Source organism: Columba livia, chromosome 4 (genome assembly GCF_036013475.1).
Source record: "Columba livia isolate bColLiv1 breed racing homer chromosome 4, bColLiv1.pat.W.v2, whole genome shotgun sequence".
NCBI classification, from domain to species: domain Eukaryota; kingdom Metazoa; phylum Chordata; class Aves; order Columbiformes; family Columbidae; genus Columba; species Columba livia.
In genome coordinates, this window is record NC_088605.1 from 9169936 (window position 1) to 9197459 (window position 27524).

Consider the following 27524-nt stretch of genomic DNA (forward strand, 5'->3'; position numbering starts at 1 on the left):
TTTCCTTAGAAAATCTAAATTTTTATTATACATACTGTATTACACTGAAAATACGTACCCAAAGACAGAATATTTTGAATTTACAACTGTACAAAAAAACAAAACAAAAAACCAATAGAAAACATACGGGCTATGCTATAGATGTAACATATTACAAAATGACAGTTCTTGTTAAAGGCACCAGATTCCCAGAGGGCTCTGGTTTAACATTTTTTAGTCATCTTTTCCAGTCAGATCTTACTACTAAAATGCAATTTGCTCCAACTGTATAATGTCAAAGTCTCAAGCTTCTTTCACCTAGACAAGTGGTCTACACTTGGACACAACTTAGTGAGAGAAGTGACCAATTTTACATAGAGGTGTCAGGCAACTACCAAAGGCTCCTCCCCATTGCATCCAGCACCCTGTGATGATATTCAGCTTGGAGATTAAATGGAAAAGCTACCAGTGAAATTCAAGTTAACCCATAAAATATCAGCCCAACACTAGAGCGTTAACCAACCTAAGTCTAGGTTGTTTTGTATGGAGATGTCTACAGAGCACTAGAGCAGGAAAAAAGTGTTCTGTCTAAATGCAAGTTGGAATCTACAATCAGAACTGTTGCTCAGCATCCCTCTTGGGCTCACCTTCTTCATCACACTCAATTCGCTCCTTCTGGTCCTCAGGGCACTCATGAAAGAAAACGGAGCCTAAAGAAACCCAGCATTTTGCTGTAGGAAAAGGCGTTAAAGCAGCCTGGGGGGTACACGTGTGTTTTTTCTCCCCTTAGAATAAAAAGTTTGGATTGCACAGGGGAAAACATGAGCCACTTTCATTGCTTCTTTCTCCAGTATTCCACACTTTAAAAACAAAATAAACTAATTCATATCATGCCTAGGCTTGCACAGACAGATGCTTCTTAATAAGCTAGGGCCAGAGAAGCTGGTACATCCTTGCTGAGATGCGGTAGTACACTTTGGAAGTCTGGGCTTGCTATTTCCTAAAACTTCATGCTTGGAGAAAGGACAAGAGGAAAGGACACAAAGCTTTAAGGAAACTATAAGCTACTACTCTGGTTAATTTGTCAGTACGTGTGCAAGTCATTCTAGAGCCAACAAGCACATACTGAGTCTCACTGAATGGAATCCAGCTAACACCCAAGTGTCTGAATATTCAAGACAAAAAAGTATTAAGTTCCAGGGCCAGATTTTGTTCTGTGTGCAACAATTAGTTTATGTTGGAATCTAAACGTTGATGTTGCCCTTTCTGAATTGCCTAGTATTATCCCTAATTTGAGGCCACTGGTTCAATGATTTCATTCTCTGAACCAAAGAACTCCATGTAGTTTTACTTCTTACTGTATCATTTTAACAACCTTGCTAAAACTTCCCTCCCTTTAGGCATTAAAAGAAAACCCTAACACTTTCTAGGTTCACAGATCAAGTTGAAGTAATGCTCTGCTACTGAGGGTCATAAATTCACTTAAAAAATAAATTACTTTTGCAGCATTGTCTCACCCTAGTGATTTAAAGGAATTAAAAATATACTATGCTTCTATTTAAAATTTCAATTTATTGCAAATGACTGACTTTAGACAAATGGGTCTGGAGACCAACTTTGTTATGCAGCAAATACAAATAGGTAGCAGCATGGTTAGGCTTCCTATCCACTACTGTGCTCAAGTGACTCTACCACATTCTAGAAGGGCTTCTTAAAAAGGAGGGGGGCAGCTGTCTCCATCCCAACAGCACAGGTCTGAAATTCAGACTTCTCCCAACTAAGATTAGCAAGGGACCCCCATTAACCTCAACTAACCCAAAAGAGCCGTCACACAGCAGCTCCTGTTCACTACTGAATTGCAAAGAGTCTTGCATCGACAATTCACGGTGACAGTACATCCTCTCAAGTCAGTGGATCTTCTAAAAGTTCTTTCTTAAAAATTGTATTTGGTACGTGCAGCTTATCTAGCAAGCTTGAACAGTTAAGACAGAAGTATCATATGTGTCTACAGAGAAATGATCATCACAAGAAAACTTTAAAAATCTAAATTCGGACAAGAAAAGGAATGTCACTTTTCTTTAAACCTTTCTTTTAAAAGATTAATACATCATATGCTATTGTTAGCCCTTACTGTGTAACATACTATAATCAAATAAGTTATAACCATGAAAACACATCTCTACTGAACTCATTTCTAAAAACTAAAACCAACTAACTCATCCTCACTTGTCAGGCTGGTTTCTAGCTGTTAAAGAAAAAAAAAAAATCACAATCAGAATCACAATCGACATTGCTTTTGAAATGGGGTAATTATGTGCAGGAGAGCCCCCAGTGTGACAGTTTTATGTCGGTAACTTCCACACCAATACATGCACAACACTCCGTAATGGTAGCAGGTACAATCAAATAACTTGCCCACCACAGGAGCTAGAACATCCCATATATTTGCCTAAATAAAGTTAAGAAATCTATACTTTTGGTCACATCTTAAAACACCGTAGCATACAGATCTTCTTATTTATACTTGTCATGTCTTGTTGGATAATTTGTTTGAAAAACTAAAAATAAAATGTAATGAAAATTCCCTAATACAAAAGGACTCTAATCAATCATCTAAATGTCTTTGCTAGTATATAAGTGTACTTATGGGATTTGGTCTGCTTTCTTTTCTGAAAAAAAGAAGATAAAAGCTCGTTTTCTCCTAAGAGCTCCACTTTAACATGAACCTCTAGTCAGCCCAAGGTAACCCCTCAGCACCAAGCAACCATTGTGCTACTCGTTCCCAACCAAGCACAGCTCCACATACAAGTACTGGCAGAAACCAAACATTTAATCCAAGTCTCCTTCAAATGATGAAGTCAAGTCTCCAAAGAATGAATCCTGAACTATGTACATAAACCCTCTCAATAAATGCAAGCTTTATTTGTACTATTAAAGTCAGATTATACCAGTGCTGTGAACACAGTTATAAAGATCAAAATGTGCTTTGACTAGAAGGGGACAAGTAAAAGGCACATTTATATGCCAGTATAATTGTGGTCACTTTTGCAATTCTACAGATAAAACTACACTGGTAGAAACCAGAGCTAAAGTCATTCAAAACATTTTGCATCAGGGCTCAGCAATCAAGTGCCTTATGACTGCTCAACCAAATAAAAATGAACACTGCCTCAAGTCAACAAATCTTCCCAACCATCTATATTCAGATATGTGTCACTCAACCATTTCTAGGGCCATTTTATATTAAGATGCAATTGGTCTTGAGATGTAATAGTATCACTTCCCCCAAGTAAGTTATGCTGCTCAAAGGGTTTACTATGCAAGAGTCATAGGTCAGCTTCGACCTTAACACTTACATGGCAGAGAGCTACCACTTCCAGGCAGTGACAAGACACCACTACTTTTTTTTTTTTCTTCACAATTTTGATAGTTTTTTTCTTCAGAAAGTTAAAATACTCAGTTTCGCCCAATCTCAAATAATGCCAAATAAAGATTAGCTCATGCCGGGCATGGACATTGACAATATAGCGAGTTAACAAAGCTGCTCAATCCCATCCTATGACACAAGCATAAATAAGCTAAACATACAGTGGGGACCATTGGACACTGGACATTACCACCCGCAATATTTTGTTATACTGCAGCTGAATTACAAAATAATCAAGCACTGACCGGTAGTGCTTGAAATGTCCATTCTTACAATAGAACCCATGTAGCCAAAGAAAATATTTTATACAATAAAGATCTGTGCCCTCGTTTAATGGTAAACCGTGAATGATTGCGCAGTAGTCCTCTCTTTTGGTAAACTGCTTCTACCTGTAACCTTTCAGTTGTGATCTTTTACAGCATCAAACTGTAAGAAAACAAAAACACAGCAATACCTTCCCTCCTAAAATCACCTTTCCCCCTCCCAAGATGTGGAAAAAAAAAGTGAGTTTGACACCATCTTCTGTGTCCACTGAGCGCAGTTAGGTTGAAGAGCAACAACTTTTACTCTGGAGGGTAATAAGAAATGTCCACACGAATGCCGTTTTGTACAGTTGACATACTCTATGAGCTGGTTGACTCTAAGCTTGATTTGGTCCAGTCTGCTGTTGCTGCATCTCTTAGGAAACGTTAGTTATAGGTTTGTACTTCTTGAATCTGGTCCATTCACCAGTAGCATAGTTCATTTCAAAGACTGTATCAACCAACATAGTGGTGCTGCCAGTGCCATCTGCCTTTGGTAAATCTTCTGTATGCTCACTAAGTTTAATTTGGATGATGTCACCTTGCTCTTGGCAAGGATTTTCTGTGGAAACAAGAGGAAGAACAAGTTATTCATTTCAATACTGTATTAGAAAAAGAGCACTTGATGGAGATCCTAAACCTTATGCTGAAAAAAAATGAAAACCCAACAAACCCCAAACTGCGCTTGCAATGTCACTAATATACAGTCACACAAAGATATTCCTCCCTCCATACATCACAGATTGAGTTTTAAGGATAACAAAACCAGAACCCAAAAGACAAACCCCAAGACTAAAGTAGCTGGAAGAACAACAAAAGGTGGAGTCAAACATGCCAATGTCATTTCTGTCTGCCTCAAGAACCATATGAGAAGCTTATATTTAATGGGATTTGGTAAACTTGAACTACCAGAGTTACTTTATTTAGGATACATTTTGTAGTTAAAAGCCTCAACAATTTTCAGCTGTTCCAGAAACCCAAACAGGGTCACTGAAATCCCTTTTCCAAGACTGAGTTCCATTCCAGTAGAAGGATTGAGTGTTACATTTCAAGGTGCTGAAATTGACACTCAGGAAGCTCAACATCATCATGGTTGGCAGTTAGTTACCCAACCTTCAGAAGATGCTGATGTCATTACTGAAGGAATCCATAATGTTATATACTTATCTATATATGCATATGGGAATATATAAAACATGCACACTTCTAAAATAATATTTTACTTTGCATTACAAAAAAAAAGTCCACATAGATAGAAGTTAAAAGTACACCCTCCTACTGCAGTTTGAAGTAGCATCTACTACTAAGAGCACCATTAGTAATACACAAAACTTACTGTGAACCCTGAGCTTCAAGAAACCCTACCCTGGTCATCTTGAGTAATGTATTGCATTAATCCAAATGCATGAGCCACATTTAGGCTCCAGCACTCCACTCCAGTGATAAGAGCCCTCACATACCAAATTAGAAACCAGAGCTAGTGCAGATGATAGAGTTCACTTAAGGACTCTTAATCTCACTCTCATCTTACATCTGATAATCTTCTGGGTATAACAGCTTTGATCTATCAAGCCCAATAACAACAGGATCTAGCTAGAGACAGCTCATCTCCCTGGAGTTCACAGCACCTGTGGCTACCTGAAGCCTCTGAGACAACAGCTGCTACATTTCCAATGCCAAGGACTCAAAGAGGCTCTGCACTACCCAACTTGGACCTCAACTCGCCATGAAAGAACTGAGATTTATTGGTCTTCTAGACAGACTACTAGGATAGTCCATTCACTGCTCTGACTGGCTGCTTTGTTTCTCCTCAACCTTAAGCCCTAATATTACATGTGTTCAGTTGTGTATATATTGTATTTAGCAGCTGCTCTGACAGACTGTTTGACTCACTGGAAATAGACACTAAAGACCTGCTGACAAGTAGTCAGAACTGCAATCCTACAACTGCAAACTACAGACAGTTCAGAGCAAAGCAGAGAGTCCAGTATGCACAGAGTAAAGCTAAAGCAAGAGTCTTGCATTCACATATGCACATTTAGAAATGCTAGGCTGTGTTTCAAATTTGGGTATTCAAAAGTAAGCTAAATTAGTCTCGATACATGCCTCTGGATCCTGCCATGAATCCAAGTATAAGAGCCTTTTCCGGCCTTGTAACTTTGTTTGCAGTCTTGAACATTTCCTGTGCAGCATACATCTGCTCCCTCTGCAACAGATACAACAAACAAATTCCAGTGGAGAAAACACTGTCAATAACAGGTACCAGGTTAATAGCGACAGGCAAGCCTAAGAGTAAGGTGGAAGTCTGTAGACCTACAAAAAGTAAACAAAAAAAGCCTTAGGCTCAAGGGTTCCCATCTTTAATGCCTACATCTGACATTTATTGCAGTGACAGCTCAACTCAAACTGGAAAAGAAATATCACCTTTAAATAGTTAGAGAAACATGTGCCAAGTGACAATGTTTACATTATCAATTTTGTGTTCCTTATGGCATTAGGAAAAAAGGAGAAAAAACCCAATGCTTCCTCTACAGTCCAAACCCTGCCTTGCAATAACTTCCAAGGATTTTATTTTTCCCTTTAATAAATGAAGCACGGGTACTGAAAAAGTCACTCAGTTTCTTAAAGTTCAGATATTTCAAGCCAGGCTTACATATGTATTTACCAAAGTCTTCAAATCAGTTGCATCCTGAATTAGTTACCTGCTTAACTTCAAGCATGCACATAAAATATACCAACATATCAGCAGCAAGAAGCTTCAGGACATAAGTAACTGCTGTTTACTTTCCTTCCCACTCTCAGGCTTTAAAAGATGTGTAATGAGGGGGTGAGGGGATGAAGAAATAAAGGCTTTCACGTTAGAATAATCTATAGATGTGTTTTCTCCTACTGTGGCCACGACGGGATCCTTTTTAGCAGCCTACATTACATGCAACTGGCTGGGCAACAGCTCCCAAAATTCTTTGAGTGACACCACCTTATTTTACATAATAAATAGCAGTAAATAAAGACATCTTACTGTTACATTAGCATTACACAACTAAAAATGTGATTAACGTTTTTAAGACAGCAATACTAACAACAGAAGAAAACACTTTCATAATCTTTGGTTATTAAAAAAAAAGCAGCCTCAATCACTCCATTATTCAAAGGTCAAGAACTGCCAACACACTAAATGAGATTAATAATAAAAATATGCATTTTCCAATCTACAAAGGCAGCAGTCAAAAAGAACCTGGTTTTACTTACTGTGAGAGAGAGGCTTTTTTTCGGTGGTGGCTGTTGCTGAGTTTGGGGGGCCACTTGTGGTGCTTGTGCCGCAGGGGAAATGGCAGGAGGTGTGGTGGGTGTCAGGGGTGAGGTAGGTGTAGCTGTAGGTGGATTAGAGTTACTATTGTACATGGGTGTTCTTTGCTTGAATTGTGCAGGAAGAGTAGTGGTGGCATTTGGAGCTGCAGGCTCTTCAGTCTGCCTGTTAGTCTGCAAGGCCTCTCGTGCAGAGCCAGCTGCAAACAAATCAGGATTGTTAAAAACATTCTAATTCACAAACAGGGATTAGCATCACTAACAGCCTTTGAAGAAAACTAAAAACTCTGATTATTCCATTCTAGTACCACAACTTGATATGAAGCACTAAGCTCCTCTCACTCAGTTACCCTTAGCAATAGACAACTGTGTGACTAGCTGTGCAATATCGGTTATACTATATTTAGCACCAAATTTTATGTTTAATGGATATCAGATTTATTAAAATGAAACCGCTTTATATAATTTTAAACTTGTATTGTTGTAACAACTGTATCCTGACCCTATGAGGATTATGGCTGTACTGTTACGTAGAAACCAAAACCATAAAAATATTTCATCAGTTTTTACCTAACACAGCAAAAGTTTCTAGTGGAAGTGATAATTAAGTCTCAGCCAGTACCAAATACTAAAGATATAAAAATAGTTAAACATATGACAAAATTAAATGTAGCCTTCACAAATCACTAATTACTTAAACACTAACTGCTAAGAGGGTTAAAACTCCACAGTATTGACAAGTCTTAACTCTTATTTCATAAAGTTGATCCGTTCACCTGCACTTAAGGAAGGTACTATTCCAAACTGGCTGCAGGTGGCGGTTACATGTATGATCAGGTTACTGTGAATTCGTAAGTTACCATCTCTCCAGCAAACAGTAATTACCCAGTGCACACTCCAGCCAGCTACATTCTTTTACAGCTCTTCGACACTAAAGCACCTTTCATGAATCTCATGAGGTTTAAGACATCCCGTTCACATTGTGTTCACAGTAGACTACAAGGCAGGTACAAATCAGAGCTACACTGATGCCTTTCAGATCAGATTTCGGAGAAGTCTACCACCATCCATCTAGACACAGACACAGCACTGGTTTTAACATTATGGCTATTATGCATTAATATGCGGAACAGGACAGTGAACACTTGAGAGGACAAACATTTTTAACAGTTAGTTGTCTCTTCATTTTGTACAAATCTCTTAAGTTTAATTACTGGCTTCCTCTCAAGTCAGAATAACTGACTTGCATAAAGTAACATGTCTTAATTTTGCAATCTCAGATTATATGAGACCCAATCTGTGGATCTTCTGTGTGCATCAAGAAAACAGTTTTATATTCCTCTTCCCTAGGCAAAGCTAGATACCCTATACTCCAGAATGAAAAAATAAGTTAGAAAAAACACAGAACAAAGACAACAGTGAATTTTAAACTAGGCTTTTCCTGCTGTTCAATACAATGCCAATGCTCTGGAAAATAACACCAGCTGCCAATAACACCGATGTGCTCTTGGCTGCGTTCCTTCTAGAGATGCCAATTTTCTGCCAGAGGAATATTTGCATGGACCTTCAGAAAGATTCCGAACTGTTTCAGGGCCAAGTAGTGTAATCACATTTTGCGTATGCAAATGACCAACCTGTCACAGCTCACATACATAAAGACAAACATTATAGTAGCAAATGGCAAACAAGCAAGAGTAAAAATAACGCATTAAACTGAAATGTTGGTTCTGTGTTAACTGCAAGGTCTGGTTATGAATCCTATCATGGATATCTGCTAGTGCAAACTGATATGTTCCTTTAAGACTTCACATGCAGCAGCGAAGCAGAAGTAAAACCACGTGTGTTAAAAGTTAAAGGATTTGTACAAATACCATTTTTTTACTACACGTAATTTTCCAGAATTGAAAATAATGTAGCACTTTTCAAAATACGCAGGAGCTCAGCTATTATCTATCAGACTGTTCTAAAAAGGTAAAACAGTTGGCTTGATGCCAGCCTGTACGACAGCTAATATGTACTCGCTTCTAGAAACACATTCAACTCTTGAAAGCAGCTGTTCTGTAAGTGCATGCATATGGATGTGCGTATGGAGTATATACTCTAGACCTATGTCTATTACTGGTGTCTCTTTAGGGATTAAAAAAAATGCTGGATTTCATATTACAGAGTAAGGAAAAAAAACAGTAAATAGCTTTGCTTGTTTAACTAGCAGTCATTTTAAGACTTAAAACAAGAAGAATTTTCTTTATTTAGGTTAAATGACATGTCAGGTTATGCAAATCCCAAAGGCTCAGTTACTGCAATGGATTTTTAGACTGCTAAGGTTAAGTTTCACTAGACTTGATGGATAGTAGGTTTGTAAATTAAAAAAAGAGCTAGACAGTAAAACTGTATAGAGTCAGAAGTATTAGGTCCCAAAAGCAAAAAAGCATCTTTTACCTGGCTGTGTTTCAGAGCTTGGGATATATGAGGAAGATGGCACCACACTGGGGGTAGCAGGTAAATAACTTGTAGAAGGTAGTGCAGGCTCATTGTTCAATGAGCCAAGTTTCTGTAAAACAGAAAGGAAAGCATTATAGTCATACTGCATATAATTATGTGCTGTTTCTGCATTTTAAATATAAATTTCAACATTAGTTCTGCTATGATATTACTTTTGGGAACTTAATTATGGACTCCTGTTAGTGTAAGTTTGCCATTTCAACCCTAACCCCCTATACGAACTTCAGACATTTGAATGACCCTAGGAGAGAAAAAGCAGCTTTTATTTTCCCTAATTCAGGTCAAAGTTGCTTGCAAAAGCACAACCTGAGCCAGTAAAAAATACTATTATGGAGAGTGTACTTTTGCAAAGAGTCAGGCTGCTCTTCCTTTGCCCCATTCCTCAGTTAGAAGCATGGAGACCAGATGATGAAATCTGTGCAGATGATGCTCTCTGAAGAATTAAACTACAGAAATGAGTCATCTTCTGCCTGAGCAAACACGCTCTTCACTATCAGCAAGCAGAAATCTGTGTTGATCTATGGGCAAAAGGCCTACTAAAATATCACCCAGGAGAATGCAAAGGCCTCTGGGACACAAGCAACCAGAAGGCAGCAGTAAAAGCACAGGTAAAACCCTGTTGCCACTGAAATGGGCAGCCAACATCAACATGATGGATGTCATCTACCATCAAGCCAAAGAAAATGCCACATTTTTGCTTAACTACACATGGTATTGCACACATAGCATAAAGACAACAGCATGGTATCTGCAAAGATCCAATCTTATGAACATAAGGGGCTGACAGAAGAAGGAAGTTTTGGGGGAATTAAGTCCAGCAGATAAATCACTTAAGGCAGCCTTACTAGACAAAAGATATTCTGTACAATGTGGAGCTTGCCAACAAAGATACCCTTAGCATTCTGCAGAAAGACAGGCAATGACATTCACTCCTGACACAAGCTTAACAGTATCTGCCTATATATGTTGGTTTTGGCATGTGTGCCATAGTTTGCTACCCCATAACCATGGGACCAATGCTGCGTGTGCTTAACACGAGGCTCTAGAAAAAAAAAGCCTGGCTCACCAGCCAGGCCACAGGCCTTTTAAATAGAGTGCTCTCCAAAGACAAGTGTTGCATGTCAACATACAGACTTAAAGAGGCAGAGGTAATCACAACCACTTTAAATTTGGAACAAGAGAAGACACTTCAGATTCAGGATGGATTTCTGAGTCCTGAGAGGCCGCAAACACTGGGTGCAGCAGCCTCGAAGTATCTCTTAGTATCTAAAGAACCCAGTTGTCAAAATTCATTCCAGGTCAAGGCTTGCTGGAATAGAGCAGACAGTTTCTAACTCAGAAGTCAGGGGAGGACCTAACATTTTTCTATTATAAAAGCTCTGTCCTGACTGAGAACTAACAAAGCTGTACCACAGTTTTTCCAATGCACCATTAAGGATAGGAGGAAAAACACTATGTGCAACTCCTCCCCCAACACCTCGATTGAAGGTTTAGTGTTTTCAGTATATCCTAAACAATTTCATTTCAAAAGAAATACTGTTAGAAGAAGGAGTGGCCACTTATGAACTTTATGTTTTAAAAAGAATGAATTTATAAGCCACGAGCAATTTGGGCAGATCAATTCCACTGTATTTCTCCCCCTCTTCCAGTAGTAATGGGACTGGCTAAGTCTAGTTACAGACAGGTTTGGAGACCTCAGTAAAAGCTGCCTTCTGGATTAAGCATCAATTTTCAAAGATTACAAGCTAAAAATTGAAAAAAGAACCACAGAAGGGTACTGGTATGCAGGTTCTTTTCTCAGGCCAGAAGACAGACGAGTTGTAAAGACTCCTGTGTTACTTGGCTGCTTATATTCAGCTGTCCTTCTTGGGCACAGACCAATGTCAAATGCTCCTCACTAAGACATTTGTGGGCACTGTTCTACCAAGGTCACAAAGGATGGACTCGCACAGCCCCAAATCTGCAGGAACTCTTCAAAATGATTCTACCTCTCTAGGGTCAGAGAGCCCTCCTATCCCCTTCCTCTCTAACAGAAGGCTACAAAGCTCAGCTTCAGAAATACTATGCCCCATCACAAACTTAGAACAGCAACAAGAACCTTACAACAAGCAATCAAAAACCTTACCTTTATCCTGCCTTGAATTTTTTAATCTAGTTCAGTGAAAATATAATGGAATTTTGAAATAATTATGTAAAGACTTTAACATTAAGAGGCAGTTTCACCAACTTAGTAAGATACCATTCCAGTGTTTAAGTGTTTCAGAATAACATGATCCATGGTTCCTCTTTTTATTTTTTTTTTTTTTCCTTCTTGTTTGATTTTTGTGTGTTTTGATTTTGTTTGGTTTTACCTGTGTAGACACAAGGCCAGCAGCATAATCTGGGGTAGCATTTTCTACTACAGTTTCTTCTTTGGCTTGCTTTTCCACAACTTCTGTATCTATTGCATTAAAAAAACAGTCAGTTCAAGGAAGTTTTCTGAATATCGAATGACATATATTTTTTAAACAAAGATCTAGAAGTGCTTTCCTCAAAGTCTGTTGAAATGTGCTTAAAGAGATAGATGCTGAAAGGTTGGTAGATTCAGTAAACTTCGTACACAATTTCATAATCAACCCAATTATGAACTGAACCACAATGTATACCCATCAAGATAACACTAACTGAGTAATTAGGCAGAACTGCCTAATTTTGTGATATTAGAAAGCATCAAAAACAGTACTAATTTTTTTGGTGACAAATACAAAAAGGTTGTTTTGAGACAAATATGGTGCCCAGCATATCTTCCTGATATGGTTAAGCAGAGCATTGCACTGTCACTTGACTTATGAGTAGTATATCAGATATTAATCACTTATTAAGACCTCTCAGCCAGAATTTTGGCGAGTGCTACAAATCTTTCCAACATTACTTTCAATTATTTTACTTGGCCACATGGCCAGTAGAAATAAGCACACCACGATAACTCAGAACAATTCCAGTCCAGAAGCCACTTACACACTGATGCGCTGTGCAAAGCACAACTGACTATCTTCAATTCTTTCATGCAACTGAATTAAGTTATTGCCTGGGCACATGGCAATATGATTAGCGCATTAAAAAAAGTAAAAATCCTCCCTTAAAGCTTTTTTTTTCCCCCCTCACTTTTTAAAAGTTTAGCTGAAGATAAGTTTCTACAAGTGACAAACTAAATGGTACTACAAATCTAGACCCTGCTTATAGGTACATTAATAGCCTTGGTAAGTAGCATGCTATACTAACCTACTGTCTTTCTTCTTCTCTTTGCTTCACGGCCAGCACCTACCATATCCAGCTCAGAAATATCTAGAAGCTAAAAAGAAAGACCATTCTTAAATTTATGTAGTTGATCTCTAAATATTGTCCTTATTTTTTTATTTACTATATACAGATACTTGCAGGGAAAAGAACGGAGCAGGAAAGCAAGAGACTAAGAAAGAGCACACCTACCTTTACTCCTCTTTCTTTGCGCAAAGGTGTTCTCGAGGGAGGGATAGGAGTTCTGTTTCCAGAAGGACTAAATACACTGGGTGCTGAAGTACTCCTAAATGGCGCTTGTTTTGGTATTCCTTTGAGTGGTGCTTAGGGAAGATCAAAAAAGGCAACAATTGTCATATATGTTCAATGAGTTACAAAAAACAATAATAAGGAGTTCTTCAGCTTTTCCCCTTCTTAAGGCACACACCCCCTTCCCTTTAACTGCAAACGTTTACAATGTGAAACTGTCTATAATACATTAAATGTTCCTCAAAGGTCAGATTAGGTTTCACCCTTCAAACAAGGGGTAAGGGACAATCTCTAGGCTTATGCTTGCAACTCCATGGAAGTAATCAAACAGATGCACTGCTGTCAAGATATACTTTCTGTACATCCATTGATGCTTTCCTTACTTAAAACAAATACAGCTGGAACACACAAAAGGTATTGGGCATGAATGTTCCAAATCCAATTGTTGCCAAAAGTTGTTTTTTGAACTTTAAGATCTAGTTACTTGGTAAAACTGTATTTAACCACAGATTCTTAGCCAAGCTTCTGCAGGGCTAAGGGCTTGTAATCTATTGGAAAGGTAAATTACTGCTTCACAAAGCAGTTCAAAATTTTGGAGCTGCTGATAGCAGAAGCAGTAGGATCAAATTTGGGTCTATATTGCAAACAGAAAAGCTGCTGTCTCAATACTTAGTAGAAACTGCTACACCTGTAAGAAGCTGTCTTCCCCCAACTTTAGACTGTTACCCTTCTACCTCGAGTTTAATGTAAGTGCTGAAGACAGCATTCTTTAAGCAACTGATAAAAAATCAGGGACACTTGTATCTATCAGGTCTCTGAGCCTTCTGACAATTTCATAACACTGTGTAATCTGAAGATAAACACAGAATTTTAGTCTGAGGTTAGACACTCTGTATCCCTCTGTATTTTGTACTCAAAATCTCTCTGACCAATGTGAGTTTCAGCAGAGTAAACCCAACTTGTCCCATAACTCATATTTCCAGAGACCACCTGGCTCTAAAAGCCAAGTCTAAAATTAGCTTTATTAGTTCAACAGCTAAAAAGAATGTCAGGAACTAATGGTCAACTTCTAAATTGGGACAATTTTTAGTTCAAATTACAACTAAACTTTTTGCATTTCCTGCATGAACATGTGGCAAAACTTTGCTGCTCAAAATCACATCTTAAATAGCATTGACAAAGTATTTCATAGCTTGAAGCCACCACACCAAGAAATCACTGAAGTTTTACACCTCAGCACCACACTGGTGGTCAGAAAAGTTATGCCTGTGCAGTGATTTAAAGTATGTAGCTAATTTTGAACCCTCCTCTTGCTCCTAGTTAAAAACTTATTTGAAAAAAAAAAAATCAAGCAGTTCAGGAACTTCAGCAAACAGTTGAAGTCTATTAATGTCAAGTTGAAGAATGACTGTGCATCTTTGTCATGTCCATTAAACTGAAGCCACTGTACAGCTCTGGCTGCAATGAGCGCACTGTCCCCTCTTCTTTTTCCATGCAGAATTACACAAATACAAGACAATTTCAGTCTACTTCACAGCATTACTGTGATACAGTCTGCTCCCTTTTGGAGTAACATGACTTAGTCAGGAGTTATTCCTGGAGTGATGCAAATTAAATTCTCAAAGTATATAGACATGATCTAGCTGTGTACATTTTAGAAGCATGGCAGATATACTTGCCATTTAAAAACCCCCACACTTTTGTTCTTTCTGACATGACACGTCAGAAACATTTCAATAGAAAGAGAGGGGGAAGTAGATATGGAGAATACTTTGTTTCAAAAAAGAATTACGTTTTTGTAAAAGCTAGACAGTGATTTTACTCTTCATCAAGGCTATTTTATCAGATTTTCCTTCTGGGAAGTCATGAAAGTGAGCCATACTTGTCGTATCTATCTTTTTGACCAGCCCCCTGCCTTTGGCATGGAAAGGCACTCCTGCGGTCTTCTTGAGCTGTTGTGCAGTTTCTGTTGCTAAAAAGAAAAAGGGCTTTAGTTATTACAGAATCTGTGCTGAAAAAATACAATACATTGCTGCTTATGTAAAATGTTATTAACTAATACATAAAAAGACTGGAATAGCAACAAAGAAAGAATTATGTTTTAATTAAAATCCAGGTCATTTATATGTGGTAAAAACAGTATTTGGAGAAAATGCAAAAATCAATATGACTATGCAACTGACAATATGGTCTAAGCTAAAACAAAGTATCAGAGTAGACAATTTACTTGATATTGAAATAAAGTTCTATATAACATCATAAAAAGTTACAAATCTTGCATTTAACCAGACCAACTACTCAAGTCACATGCAAGAAAAGAAGCAAGCTGCTGCACCAGAACAGCAGGTACAGTGAACTATTTTAAGATTGCTTAGTTCAAGCAGCTAGTGATACATATATGTACACGTATGTTGCCTTTTGTTAGTGAAAACCCTGTAGGCTTCCACACTCCATACAGCCATACTGAGCAAAAGATGGCATTAATTACCAGCTCTTGCTCCCTGTTGCAAAAACTATATGGCAAAATAAAACAAGGTTCTCATTTCAGTTTTGTTTCAGGAGCTTTAGCCAAAGCTATTCCTCACAAGTCTTCACAACAGACTTAAATATACCTACAACACAATATATCTGTGCTTCAAAAAGCTACAGCTTTTTTTATGCCTTGAAATCTGAACAGCATTTAAATCAAGATTAGCATTTTAATGTAAGCAAGGCCAGAATGACTTGCAGCTGCTCTTCCACACATAACGGTATATCAAAGAAAAGAGTCAGCCCAAGCTTTCATAACTGAAAATTTTAATGTATATGCCCATACCAGAGAATTAGACTGAATATAAATGTTCCTTTCACCATTTAATTTATTACTTAATCTTATCAACTATCTGTAATACTACTTACACTTCTGCAAGAGTTCAGCTCTGAGAGTGGCACTTTTAGGTTTCCTTTTCAGCTGGAAGTGTTTCACTGGGGGAGTAAGTGGCCCAGCTAGTGTTGTCAAGGCATTTTTGTTTAAGTATTGGCATTCCAAGGGCAACATAGCTGAAGTTTCACATTCACTTACTGCATAAAGAGTTAACACAATACACATGAGTATTAGCACCTCTGATAGCAAATGACAGAAGATTTCACAACTAGACTGTATCAGTGGTTAAGTTTTACTTGTTTCAACACCAAGAATAATTTAGTTCTAATTATAACACAGTATATAACCAGTTATTAGGATGTTTGTTTTTCATGTGAGCTTCCTAAGAGATTCCATGTTAATTATACCTAGTCAAATTATAGGAATCTGAAATATGCTACAATTATCAGAGTAAAAGAATATAAAAGTGACTGAATTCTCAGATTCTTTAAAAATTACACATAAAAAGAAAACTACTAAACAAAAGTCCAAACCGAAAGTGTGAACAGACAAATGATTATTTGTTTATAGTAAGAACACAATATGCTTCCATCTCCAAGTCATTTCATATTGGTGTGCTGCAATCCTTATTCCAATATAAGGTCTGTCTGTCAGTGCCTGAGGGCTTTTTCTAGGCAATGTGCTAAAGCAAACCCACTGAAGTAGGAGTAGCCTTGCATCACCGTTGACTACATAGTTTGAAGCAGCAACTGTACAAGTGCCTGAGTCAGTATTTTCAGCTGCTAGTCAGATATCAGCAGGACAACCCTTCTTGTGATCAGTTTCCCCTGCAGCACCTATCATTTTTTGGCTAGAGGGCAACTTTCAGCAGAGATGCACCACCAGCCCATACAACAGTGGTGCTTCCACACACATGCTTCAGAAACAGAGCCTTATTGTCGTCTTTGGTACTACAGCATATGAGACAGAGAAATATATGAAAAAGCTTAACTTACTAAGCTGCAGTAAGTCAGTTATTACCTATCGGTGCACATACAGCCTGTCTACAATACTAAAGAATCCACATTAACTTGCGTATTGTCCATCAAAACGCTCAGGGTAATAATAACTGACATGCAAGTTCTGATGAAGTGGGAACAGATAACTTAAGAAGTTCCCATTGCTCAGGTATCACAGTTCTCAGTCCAGTTAACATGCCAGCTCGTGAACTGTGGCAGTTATGAGATAAGACATACTGCTTGTCTTGATACTAATAGTGTTAAGAGAGCAAGACTGCCTGTGAAATGACAGGTTATTTCTTTAAAAAGGCATCACATTTCTGTAACTATCACCAACAGGAAAGGCTTACCTTTTTCTCTAAGCTCTCCTAAAATATCTTGAACATTGGGATTCTGTTCTTCAAGATCAAGGTTAAGGGAGCCAGTATCTGGAAAGGATTTTAAAATATCAGCTACCATTAAGACCCAGGGGTCTGAATCCAAGGTAGCGAGCTGGACAATTTCAGTCAGTGCCCCTTTCATCTAACAAAAAAAGAAAAAGAAAATCAGCCAATTGGAAACAGTTTTAAACAGTGTACAGTTGGATTTTAATTATTATTTTAAAAAGACACTAACATAAACATGCAATGTTTTACTACTGGGGAAGGGAAGAGGGGGACTGCTTCAACAGCACAGTTAAACATTAACCCTACAACTAAGTAAAGAATGAACCAAGATAACTTTTTAATATGTTGATTTTGGTCAATCTAACCCAAGTTTGTTTTGAGCTTCTGGCAGCTCAAAGCTTTGTTGAGCACTGAATGTTTTTGCCAAAAGCAACAGGCCTTATTCTTACATTACTTTCTACTTACATTCTACACTTATACTCCCAGTCTACCCATATCTTATATTCAGTGATAAGAATACACAACTAGAATACAAGAAGTTATTTAGAACAAGCATATAAATGAAGATGTGCCCCTTTCTGGGCTACAGAATAATACAGCAGACAGACCATATCTGCACCATATGAACATAAACTAAGTCCTCAAAATTTTACTTAAACTTAAGCCAAAATGCTAACAAGAACTGTGTTATTTGACAAAAACTACATATTACAGAAGTACACCTAGCCTTCTAATATACCACAAGTAACAAGACTTTCCATCTATTCCAAGTTTTCATAGTCAGAAAAGTTATTTTTCTTTAAGCCTCTATCTTGAAGAAGGGGAAATGCATAAGATCAAAATTCACTGTCACAGTAACTTTTTAAATTTCCTTTCATAGTGCCAACAGACCTGTTGATCAGTAATTTAAAATAAATAAATAAATAAATAAAAATCAAGGTGACTACAGTCAGTAGTTTACACAGTGAATCTCTTAAATTAGTTGTTTTACTTCATTCACAGGTAAGCTTAAACCCCCCAAATAAGGATGGAATGCTTGTTTTCTTCGTAAGTGAAATTTTATGTGGGCATTAAAGCATTATCTTCACAGAACTAATGTGTTTGAGATGTACTGTGCATCTCTCAAGCCACAAAACATAACCGTAAAATTGCATATTTAGACATATTCTACCTGTACTGTATTAACACCAAAGAATTTACAAGCAAGTATCGGGAAATACTTGAATTTTGACTTTTCACAAGCCATTGTAGCACATAAAGCTTAGTTATAGTCTACATGTTTCTGAACATACACAGACAAACAAGATTAATCTTTACTGTTATGCTGTATTTCTTTCCCTTTATTCAGAACCTGCCTTTTCTCATATGCAAAAGTTTAATAAAATAAGCTTACTCTACTCATACAACTCTAAGAAATAAAAGTTAAATCTCTGCTCTCCATTTTTCCCACAGAGCACTTTTAAAGCTCAGCAGAGGCAGACAAACATATTGACATTACTCAATTCCTTTCACCTACGCAATGTTATTGCCCTCTCACTTAAGAAAAGTTTACACATGCACTATAGGGGCAGTTTGTCCTTTGCCCCTTGCATGTTTTAGCACTCATAAGGTGCTTGTGAAAAGAACCAGGTGAGTTCATCTGACTGAAAGAAAGCATTTCTCTGTAGCTTTAAGCTTGATCAACCCCTTGATGTGGTTTACCATAGCCACAGAAACACTATAAACACAAAAAGAGGGGAGCAGAAAGGAGACACTACAACGTTCAGTTACCATCTTCGGCAGCATTATTGACTTGCTCTGGATTAAACTGACCAAGTAACCATAACCATACACTGTTTAACATGTTGTCAAATTTAACCAACGCTTACCCAATGGAGAGAATCAATTTCTAAGGTTCTAGTCTTTGTTCCCCTCCATTGCTTATTTCTTTCTCAGTAAACATAAAAACCCCACCTCAACTCCACACAGACTTGTCAGTCTCTCTACTCTAACCCTAAATGGCTCATCACAAGTCACTTCTACTACAGTGGATGAGGACAAGTGTGAAACTATCAAAACAAAATCTTTTATTCTCCTATTTATCCTATAGGAATTACAGTACTGATCTATGTAAAACACCTGAAAATTTAAAACATACCATGAAAGTTGATGAAGCTATGGTTTATTGATAGGTCTTCAACAACAAGCTTTTATCTGGACATCACTAATGCAGGTCACAGTATAGAATGTAATTTCCTTCATCAAAGCAAACTCAGGCAATAGTTGGAAGAAAGATGTCTCCTGTATCCTCTCAATTTACCCTTCATATCTGCTCCAGGAAACTCCTATTTGCAACAAAATTTCAAATAGCTACACGCCTGTACTATGGATGTTCTACATAGCTTCTGTCTGGGCATGTTACGTTCACACCGCTCTCAGGGCAGCTCAAGTTCAGGCAACCTACTTATGCCGCATCCCACTGCTTCACATGACTTCGAGACCCGAGCCCAGAAACAACTTGTTTGCCAAATAATGGGCAAATAACATTATCGCAAGGTCTCATGGCAGAAAGGTCACTGTAACACACAGGGAAGCAGAGCACAGTAACATGTACTGTGAGCTAACCTGAGACACTGCCTGAACACAGGTTTGCATTTAACAAGCCTGGATTTGAGTTTTGACTCAGGTTTGTCTTCAAGTGGTGATTTAAATATATGTTCCCAGTTCACTGTTGAACTGGCAGATGAAAAAAATTTCATTTGTGGTTTGAGAATGCATGAAATGCAACTCAACAGAGAAACCTACGTACAGTTTTTCTGCTATTTTACAGAGCACAGCCATAATCCCAAACTCTTAATTGTAAAAGATTGCAACACTGGGTCAGTCAGAGTCCCATCAGCTCCAACCAGCATCTTGCTAAGCATGAATGTCAAGGTCTGATGCAACATGTTCTGGCATTTCTCTCATCTAAAACTTAAGGACCAAGTATTTTTCTCGGCCTGCTGGCACATAAAAAAAAAAGGCAGCACAGGGCATGACTAGAAACATCTAACAAGAAAGGATCAGGCAGGATAAAGTCTGGGAACAGAGACAGACAAAGGAAGATTAATAATGGCTGTGCAGGAAGAATACACAAACAGCACCATGAGAAGGAGTAAAAAAGGAAATGTTGCTAGAAATATGCAAAATTATAGCTCCAAGATGACTTCTTGCAAAGAATTCCTGTTCATTTGCTTTATACTAGGTCTAAATTAATATATATGACTATACTTTAGGCAACTGCATCAACAGTTGGCTAATAAACCAAATGAAGTTTTAATCTTTCAGAGGTCATAGAGAAGGTGATATTTATAAGGTATCTGTATTATTATAGAGCATTTTCATTAAGCTAAAAGCATTGGATTGGAAGCACAGTATTAATATTTACGTAATACAAAACTAGGATGGATCAAATATCGATATTGTATATGTTTTGTATCTTAATAATGAAAAAGAGTAGAATGGGCCAAGAGTGATATTAGATTAAATTATACCATATTACATCACAAAAGAATTCAGAATACTAAAAGCAGGCCAGAAAGATGCACAGCAGCCTGCCTGTTCTGAACAGAGAGGGAAGGTAAGTGTCTTGTGTCCTCTTATTCTTTTCTTACTTCTACCCCACAAACATACACTTCCACAAATAGAGGACTCCTGATTCACATAACGAGTGAGAAGAAACAGTCTTGACTTTCACGCTCCTGCAGCTACTGTAACAAGAGGGCAGGTCCCTGCCAGGATAGGGATCTTCCTCCCAAGATAATTCAGAGAGCACAGAAGCACACAGTCCTCATTCCAGACTGGGCTGTAACATCAGAGTCTAACCCTGAACAAAGAAATGAAATGCTGGCACAAAAGAAAACTTGCACTTCCAAATGTGAACCAGGTTAGCAAGATTATAATATATAAAATAAACACAAGTAACTGTTCTGCCAAATTCACAGCTGAAACTCTGGTCAGCACTACACTGAGCTTGAGGCATAATTTCAAATAAGCACGATTACTTAGAAAGGAATTAGCAGATTAAAAGCTAGGGGGCAGGGAGATTCAAGAGTTAGTAAATTCTGCCCAGAGAATTACAGTGGGAAACTATATCTTTGATAAATACCTACAAAACACACTTAAAGTGAAAATGGGAGCCAATTATTCTTATTAGTCAGCGGGAACAAACATGCAGTAATGAGGTTCACAGCATGATAAAAAATTAGGTTTATTACCTATCCCACAGGAGTATTAAGAGGATTAAGTAATTTATATCTATACAATATTTGGAGTGTTGAATGAAAACATTATGAAAATTGAAAGATATTACATTTGAGAAAAACATACTTAAGCAAAGTACTGAGCTTTCAAGAGAGCTCAATGAACATTCACTGGTCTAGACTGAAGCTTTCACATAGACTTAGGAAGGACCAGCAGCCAGTTAAACACCTTCTAAAACAAATACCACCACACTTTTCTTGATTCCTGCATAACTTTATTCAGATAGTTTCCCTTTTATTCTGTGCCTCAGTGAAAATGCTATTATAGAGGAAACCAGAAAAAAATATTTTGAACAGAAAATAACTAAGTCCAATCTGTTATCTGCTGAGGGGAGTATCACAGATTCATAGAATATCACTTAACATGTTACATAACAAAACAGTAACACGTTCTGCATCCACCAATGAGATTCCCAAAGCTTTACAAAGCTGATGCAGTATGTTTTCCAATACTACTAAGTTTCCAAATGCCAGCTCAGTGCTTCTCACACATGATCGACACAGACTTGCACGTGGCACAGAACACACAGATATGACTTTCCAAAGAGACTAAGGAAGTACCTTTGCGGTTAAATCATTTTCAGATAGGGGCATAATTTCCAAATGAGTATTTAACTCCCAGGTAGCTACAGATATCCTACAATGGTGTATCTCTGCCAGCAAAGAGACAACATATTCAGCACTCCACAATATACTGAGCAGAGAAGCACACATATACTCAACACATACATGTGTTCTGCATATCATATGTTAGTGTCCATTAAAATATAAACAATCTTGACCATAAGTTATGTCACAAACCTTCACAAATACAACCTATTTTAGCAAACTCACTGCACATGATGAGTACCTGATAAGACACCATCCCTTTCCATCAGCAGTTCAGTTACACCACCTGCTTTCACCATTTTAAAAGGAACTGTATAATCATAACAGCAGACCTCTTAGCACTGTTAAGAGTTTCTGCCTCAAGATTTTTTTTTTATTTTCAACACTTTTTAAGCCCTCCCTCTCAGTTAAAAAAAAAATAATAAAAAAAAATTAAAAAATCACATTTCCCTAAAATAATTATGATTTTACAGGTGCTTTGCAAAGGACTGAAAATATGCTAAATCCCTAGATCTTGATCCAGCATGCTCTGTAATTTACGACTGAATTCACAAACTCTATCAAAGAAGTGAGAAATGCCCAAATATTTTTTGTTACACAGTAACAAGAGCTTTATATTTGGAACACAGCTGATAACTTGAACCATACACTAAAAAGCACAACTGACTTGCTGCTCTTCATGTACAATTTATCTCCACAGCTAAAAACCACACAGATCAAGTAAAGCTGCTGGCTAACATCTTCCTCAGAACCAGTTTGAAAAGCTTTTACCCATCCAGCGAACACTCTTGCAGCATTTCAACATAATCCCATTTTTGCTTGAATGTTGCTCCCTCAAAGAGCTGACATGGCCATTATTTATGAAGGTCCCTAAGCTTTTTTTAAACTCCTTTCTCTTCAGTGTAAAACGATTGCTAATTTATTAGCTTTTTCTGAACACCGCAATACTAATTTCTTCCATGCTAGTTGGATTTTCACAGTACTTCAGAAGAATTTTGCATACTCAGAGTGCACACAGGCTTATGCATAGCTCCTTTCTGGCCTTGGTTATTTTGTCTGTCCAAAATATAACTGCATTTGTCACACACAAGGAAGACAGCTTGTGCACTGGACAGACACTGAACATTAATATCATGTTTTAAAAACTGAGAGTAAACATGCTGAACAACAATTTTTTTTTAAAGTGACACTAATTACAATTAACACAGTGAACAACCACACAGATGCATGTGGCAAGACACTGACAAACTATTGCTTAAACATGATGCTTATGTATTTTCAGCTTAGAAGTATAAAAAAGCTGAGCATACAATAATTCAAGTTACGTATGGTCTCTCCACACCCTGCCTAGTATATAGATATATTAATCCTAAGCAGCAGCTGTGTCCTAGCCAAGAAAGAGACTAGTGCAAGCACTGCTGAGCATACTCCACACAATAAGGTGAGGATTAACAACGCACCACCTCCGTGATTGTTACCAGGAATCAGTACCATACATGGTAGGAGAGGAATTCCTTGAATCTGGCTGAAGAAATACATTTCCCAATTATTCTCCCACTATTGCCTCCAACATCAGTAGCTGCTCACTGATAAGAATAAGCCAGCTGCAGATGAGGTAAGGTCCAGGGCCAAGTGAAAAAGCTCACAGAGCCAGCTAGCTGGTAGGACAGTAACCAAAAGCACCAGCTGTTCCCAGAAAGGTACAGAGAAACTAAAAAAAGGATGGCAACCTTCCTCGAGCAAGGCCAGGCCGCGGTGAGGAGGGGGAAAGCACTGCTCAGTGCAGACCCCAGATCTTTCATTCCCAAAGTTTCAGCACTTGCTGCTGTCCTTAAATCTGCGAAGTTTGACTTGGAACACCTACACAGCTGCCAGTATCAGGAAAGGAGAGTGAAGGAAGCCTGACACACACGACTGTTCCTAAATGATCCTGCCTCTACTTGCTAATCCTAGAGTAACCACTGCCTCAGAAAAGCCTTCTTCCCCAAAGGCACCCAAATTGTACCAATACACAGCCCTACAACTACGAGTCTGTGTGGAGCCGTAAGAGTGGTTTCGGGTTGAAGCTGCCTTCAGAAGACCAGTGCCAACCAGAGACTCCCCGAAGAGAAGGAGCGGCAGCAAAGCGGCCACTGACTCCCTTATCACTGGGAATCCCAGCCCTTCCCCTCACACCAAGGACCGAGTCCTCCGAGCTGGGCCTCAGCAGAGCACCCTGACAGCTCAGACCTCCAAGAAAGAGAGCGGCGGGGATGTCTGTGGGCACCATCTGCCCTTGAGGAGCTGCCGCCGCCCGCTCGACCGCCCGTCCCAACCGCGCGGGACGCGGCACCGAGGCCGCGGCGTCTCCCCTCCCCACAGGCTCCGTGTGGTAAAGGCGGGCGGGGGAGGTGGTGCCGGCGCTTCCCTTCTCCCCTCACGCCACCTTCGACCGACCTCTCCCCCCCTCACACGCACCCCGCTCCGGTTCAGCTTCCCGCGCAAGCTCCCACCCGGCTCTCACCTCATCCACCGCCCGGCGGGGCAGGTGCAGCATCCCCAGGAGCAGCTTGAGCTTGACGGCCGAGGAGAGGCCGTGGAAACAAAGGCGGATGTTGTCGATCACCGAAGCCGTGAGCAGCGAGGCAATGCTCGGCGGCGCCCACAGCTCGTCTGTGGAGCCCAGTTTGTTGTGCAGCCACAGGCCAGTGTCGCTTTCCCGCATCGACGCCATCTTGGGAGCGGGGCGAAAAAAGAGGGGATTCTCCACGGGCATTTTATGAAGACACCTAAAGGGAGGAAGGGAGGGGGTAAGGACCCCTGTGGGTCGCCGTTTTGTTCGTAAGCCAAAATGGCGGCGCCCAATGAGACTGCACTAGGGAAGGCGGAGATTCTGCCGTAACCTAAAATGGCGGCGTCCAGACGGCGAAAAACTGCGAGTCTCTTCTCATCTCTCGCTCGGGTGCAAAATGGCGCCCGCCGCAGCTTTCCTTCCGTATTGCAAGATGGCGCCGCCTCACCGCGGGAAGCTTGTCTGCCAGCCCCGACTCGTTGTCCCCCACAGTTCGCCCTAATTTCTGCAGGGCTCTCCCCGGCAGTAGGTACCCAAGAGCGCGGACCGGGGTGCCGAACCACCGCGGCGCCAGGCTGCACAACTCGGATGCAGGCCGGGGCCCGCCCCTCCCCTCCGAGAGCGCTGCCCGGCTCCCGCCTTCCCTTTCCCGCCCGGGAGCCGCCTCACGGGCTCAGCGCGCCGGGCGGCGGCCGCTGGAGGCGGGAGGAGCGCTGAGTGCCCCGATGCCGGCCCGCCCTTCCCCCAGGGTTTTGCAGCCCCTCCGACACAGTGTTTGGCGGAGCCACGTCCCCTTTCCTCCCAGGACGCATGTCCCCGAGGGGGCGGGTGAGCGGCCCCTCAGCGCTGCCCGCTTTGCACCGCAAACCCCCGCCAGCGCCCTCCTCTGCTCGGCCTGTGTTGCCTCATTTACTCCACACAGCTCCATGAGGAGCTTATTAGAGCTAATAGCACCTTAAAGCGCACCCACCTCCCAGGTTTCCTCAGGTCCTGTCAGACCTTGGCTTGATTCTCATTCCAGCAGCTCAGCGCAGCTCACTGACGCGGTTCTAGGCAGTGATACCTCCCCGGCAGTGCTGCGGTTTGACACAAGGAGATTTGAGTGTTTTTCATTGTTTTCCCCAGAGATTTTTGCGCTGGGTTCTTCGGAGATGTAGGAGGTTGCCTCAGTGTCTGGCACGAGCAGTAGGCGCTCAGAAATTGGGTGTTGGTGTGCATACATTCATATTCCCTCGTGATTCAGCTCATTGTTATTTAAATATGAAAAATTAATAAATTGCCTAAATCCCAGAAGACAAAGTTTTTCCAAGTGTGGCTTAAAGGGCTCATCTTAGTGTGTTTCTAATTGAAATTCTAACACAGGAGTTGTAGGAGTGCATGCCAAATTCACCTTTCTCTAAGCTTTTGAATCAACACTTTTTTTTTTTCTTTTAACAACATCCTTCCTTTAAAGGAGTTTTTTTTTTTTACAACCTGATTTATCTAGGAGAGCAGAGCAATTGTTGCTGAGGTGCTTTATATTTCCTTAATGTGGCATTGTGGAGTGTTATACTTTATTCCTGTTCCCAACTTTACTAATAACCAAAATGCTGAGTGCGTGCAACTCTTGGTTGCCATAAAACTGACTTTTATCAGTGTGGAAGTGTTATAGAGCAAAGAGTTTTTATGGGAATAGACTATGCATTACTACATTAGGATTTTTTTTCCACACCTAATCATTTAAAATGTGTGTGCAAATCACAGAATCACAGAATCACAGAATCGACTGGGTTGGAAAAGACCTCAGAGATCATCAAGTCCAACCCTTGGTCCAACTCCAGTCCATTTACTAGATCATGGCACTAAGTGCCATGTCCAGTCTCAGTTTAAAAACCTCCAGGGATGGTGAGTCCAGCACCTCCCTGGGCAGCCATTCCAATGCCTGACCACTCTCTCTGGAAAGAATTTCTTTCTAATATCCAGCCTAAATTTCCCCTGGTAGAGTTTAAGCCCATGGCCCCTTGTCCTGTTGCTGACTGCCTGGGAGAAGAGACCAATCCCCACCTGGCTAGAACTGCCCTTCAGGTAGTTCTAGAGAGTGATGAGGTCACCTCTAAGCCTCCTCTTCTCCAGACTAAACAACCCCAGCTCCCTCAGCCTCTCCCCATAGCTCTTGTGTTCAAGTCCCTTCCAGTTGTGTTGCTCTTCTCTGGACCCGCTCCAGCACTTCAATGTCTTTCCTGAACTGAGGGGCCCAGAACTGAACACAATACTCCAGGTGTGGCCTCACCAATGCAGAGTACAGGGGAAGGATCACTGCCCTTGTCCTGCTGACCATGCTATTTTTGATACAGGACAGGATACCGTTGGCCTTCTTGGCCACCTGGGCACACTGTTGGCTCATGTTGAGCTTCCTGTCAATTAGTACCCCCAGGTCCCTTTCTGCCTGACTGCTCTCCAGCCACTCTGCGCCCAGCCTGTAGCGCTGCAGGGGGTTGTTGTGACCAAAGTGCAGCACCCGCCATTTGGCCTTATTAAACTTCATCCCATTGGAATCAGCCCATTTTTCCAGTCTATCCAGATCCCTCTGCAGAGCCCTCCTGCCTTCCAGCAGGTCGACACTCCCTCCCAACTTGGTGTCATCAGCAAATTTGCTGATGATGGTCTCAATCCCCTCATCTAAATCGTCAATAAAGATGTTAAACAGGACTGGACCCAACACTGACCCCTGGGGAACACCACTAGTGACTGGCCGCCAGCTGGATGCAGCCCCATTCACCAGCACTCTCTGGGCCCGGCCCTCCAGCCAGTTCTTAA

The 27524-nt window shown here is 40.0% G+C and overlaps 1 protein-coding gene across 3 annotated transcripts; it reads right to left on the reverse strand.

The window, feature by feature from the left end:
• Positions 1-25923, reverse strand: NELFA (negative elongation factor complex member A). 3 transcript variants are annotated; one of them, XM_065060375.1, is made up of 12 exons: positions 25699-25923; positions 24681-24945; positions 17253-17424; positions 15940-16101; positions 14924-15013; positions 12985-13115; positions 12778-12847; positions 11868-11956; positions 9454-9565; positions 6958-7214; positions 5815-5914; positions 1-4270 (listed from the first exon to the last, which is right to left on the reverse strand). In XM_065060375.1, the coding sequence occupies exons 2-12, from the start codon at positions 24930-24932 to the stop codon at positions 4086-4088; spliced, it is 1620 nt and encodes a 539-aa protein (XP_064916447.1). In that variant the 5' UTR covers positions 24933-24945; positions 25699-25923; the 3' UTR covers positions 1-4085. The 3 variants fall into 3 exon arrangements, with proteins under 3 accessions (XP_064916447.1, XP_021144556.1, XP_064916446.1); XM_021288881.2 differs by lacking the exon at positions 25699-25923 and adding an exon at positions 25060-25445; XM_065060374.1 differs by lacking the exon at positions 25699-25923 and having other exon boundaries at positions 24681-25401.
• Positions 25924-27524: the final 1601 nt, after the last annotated feature.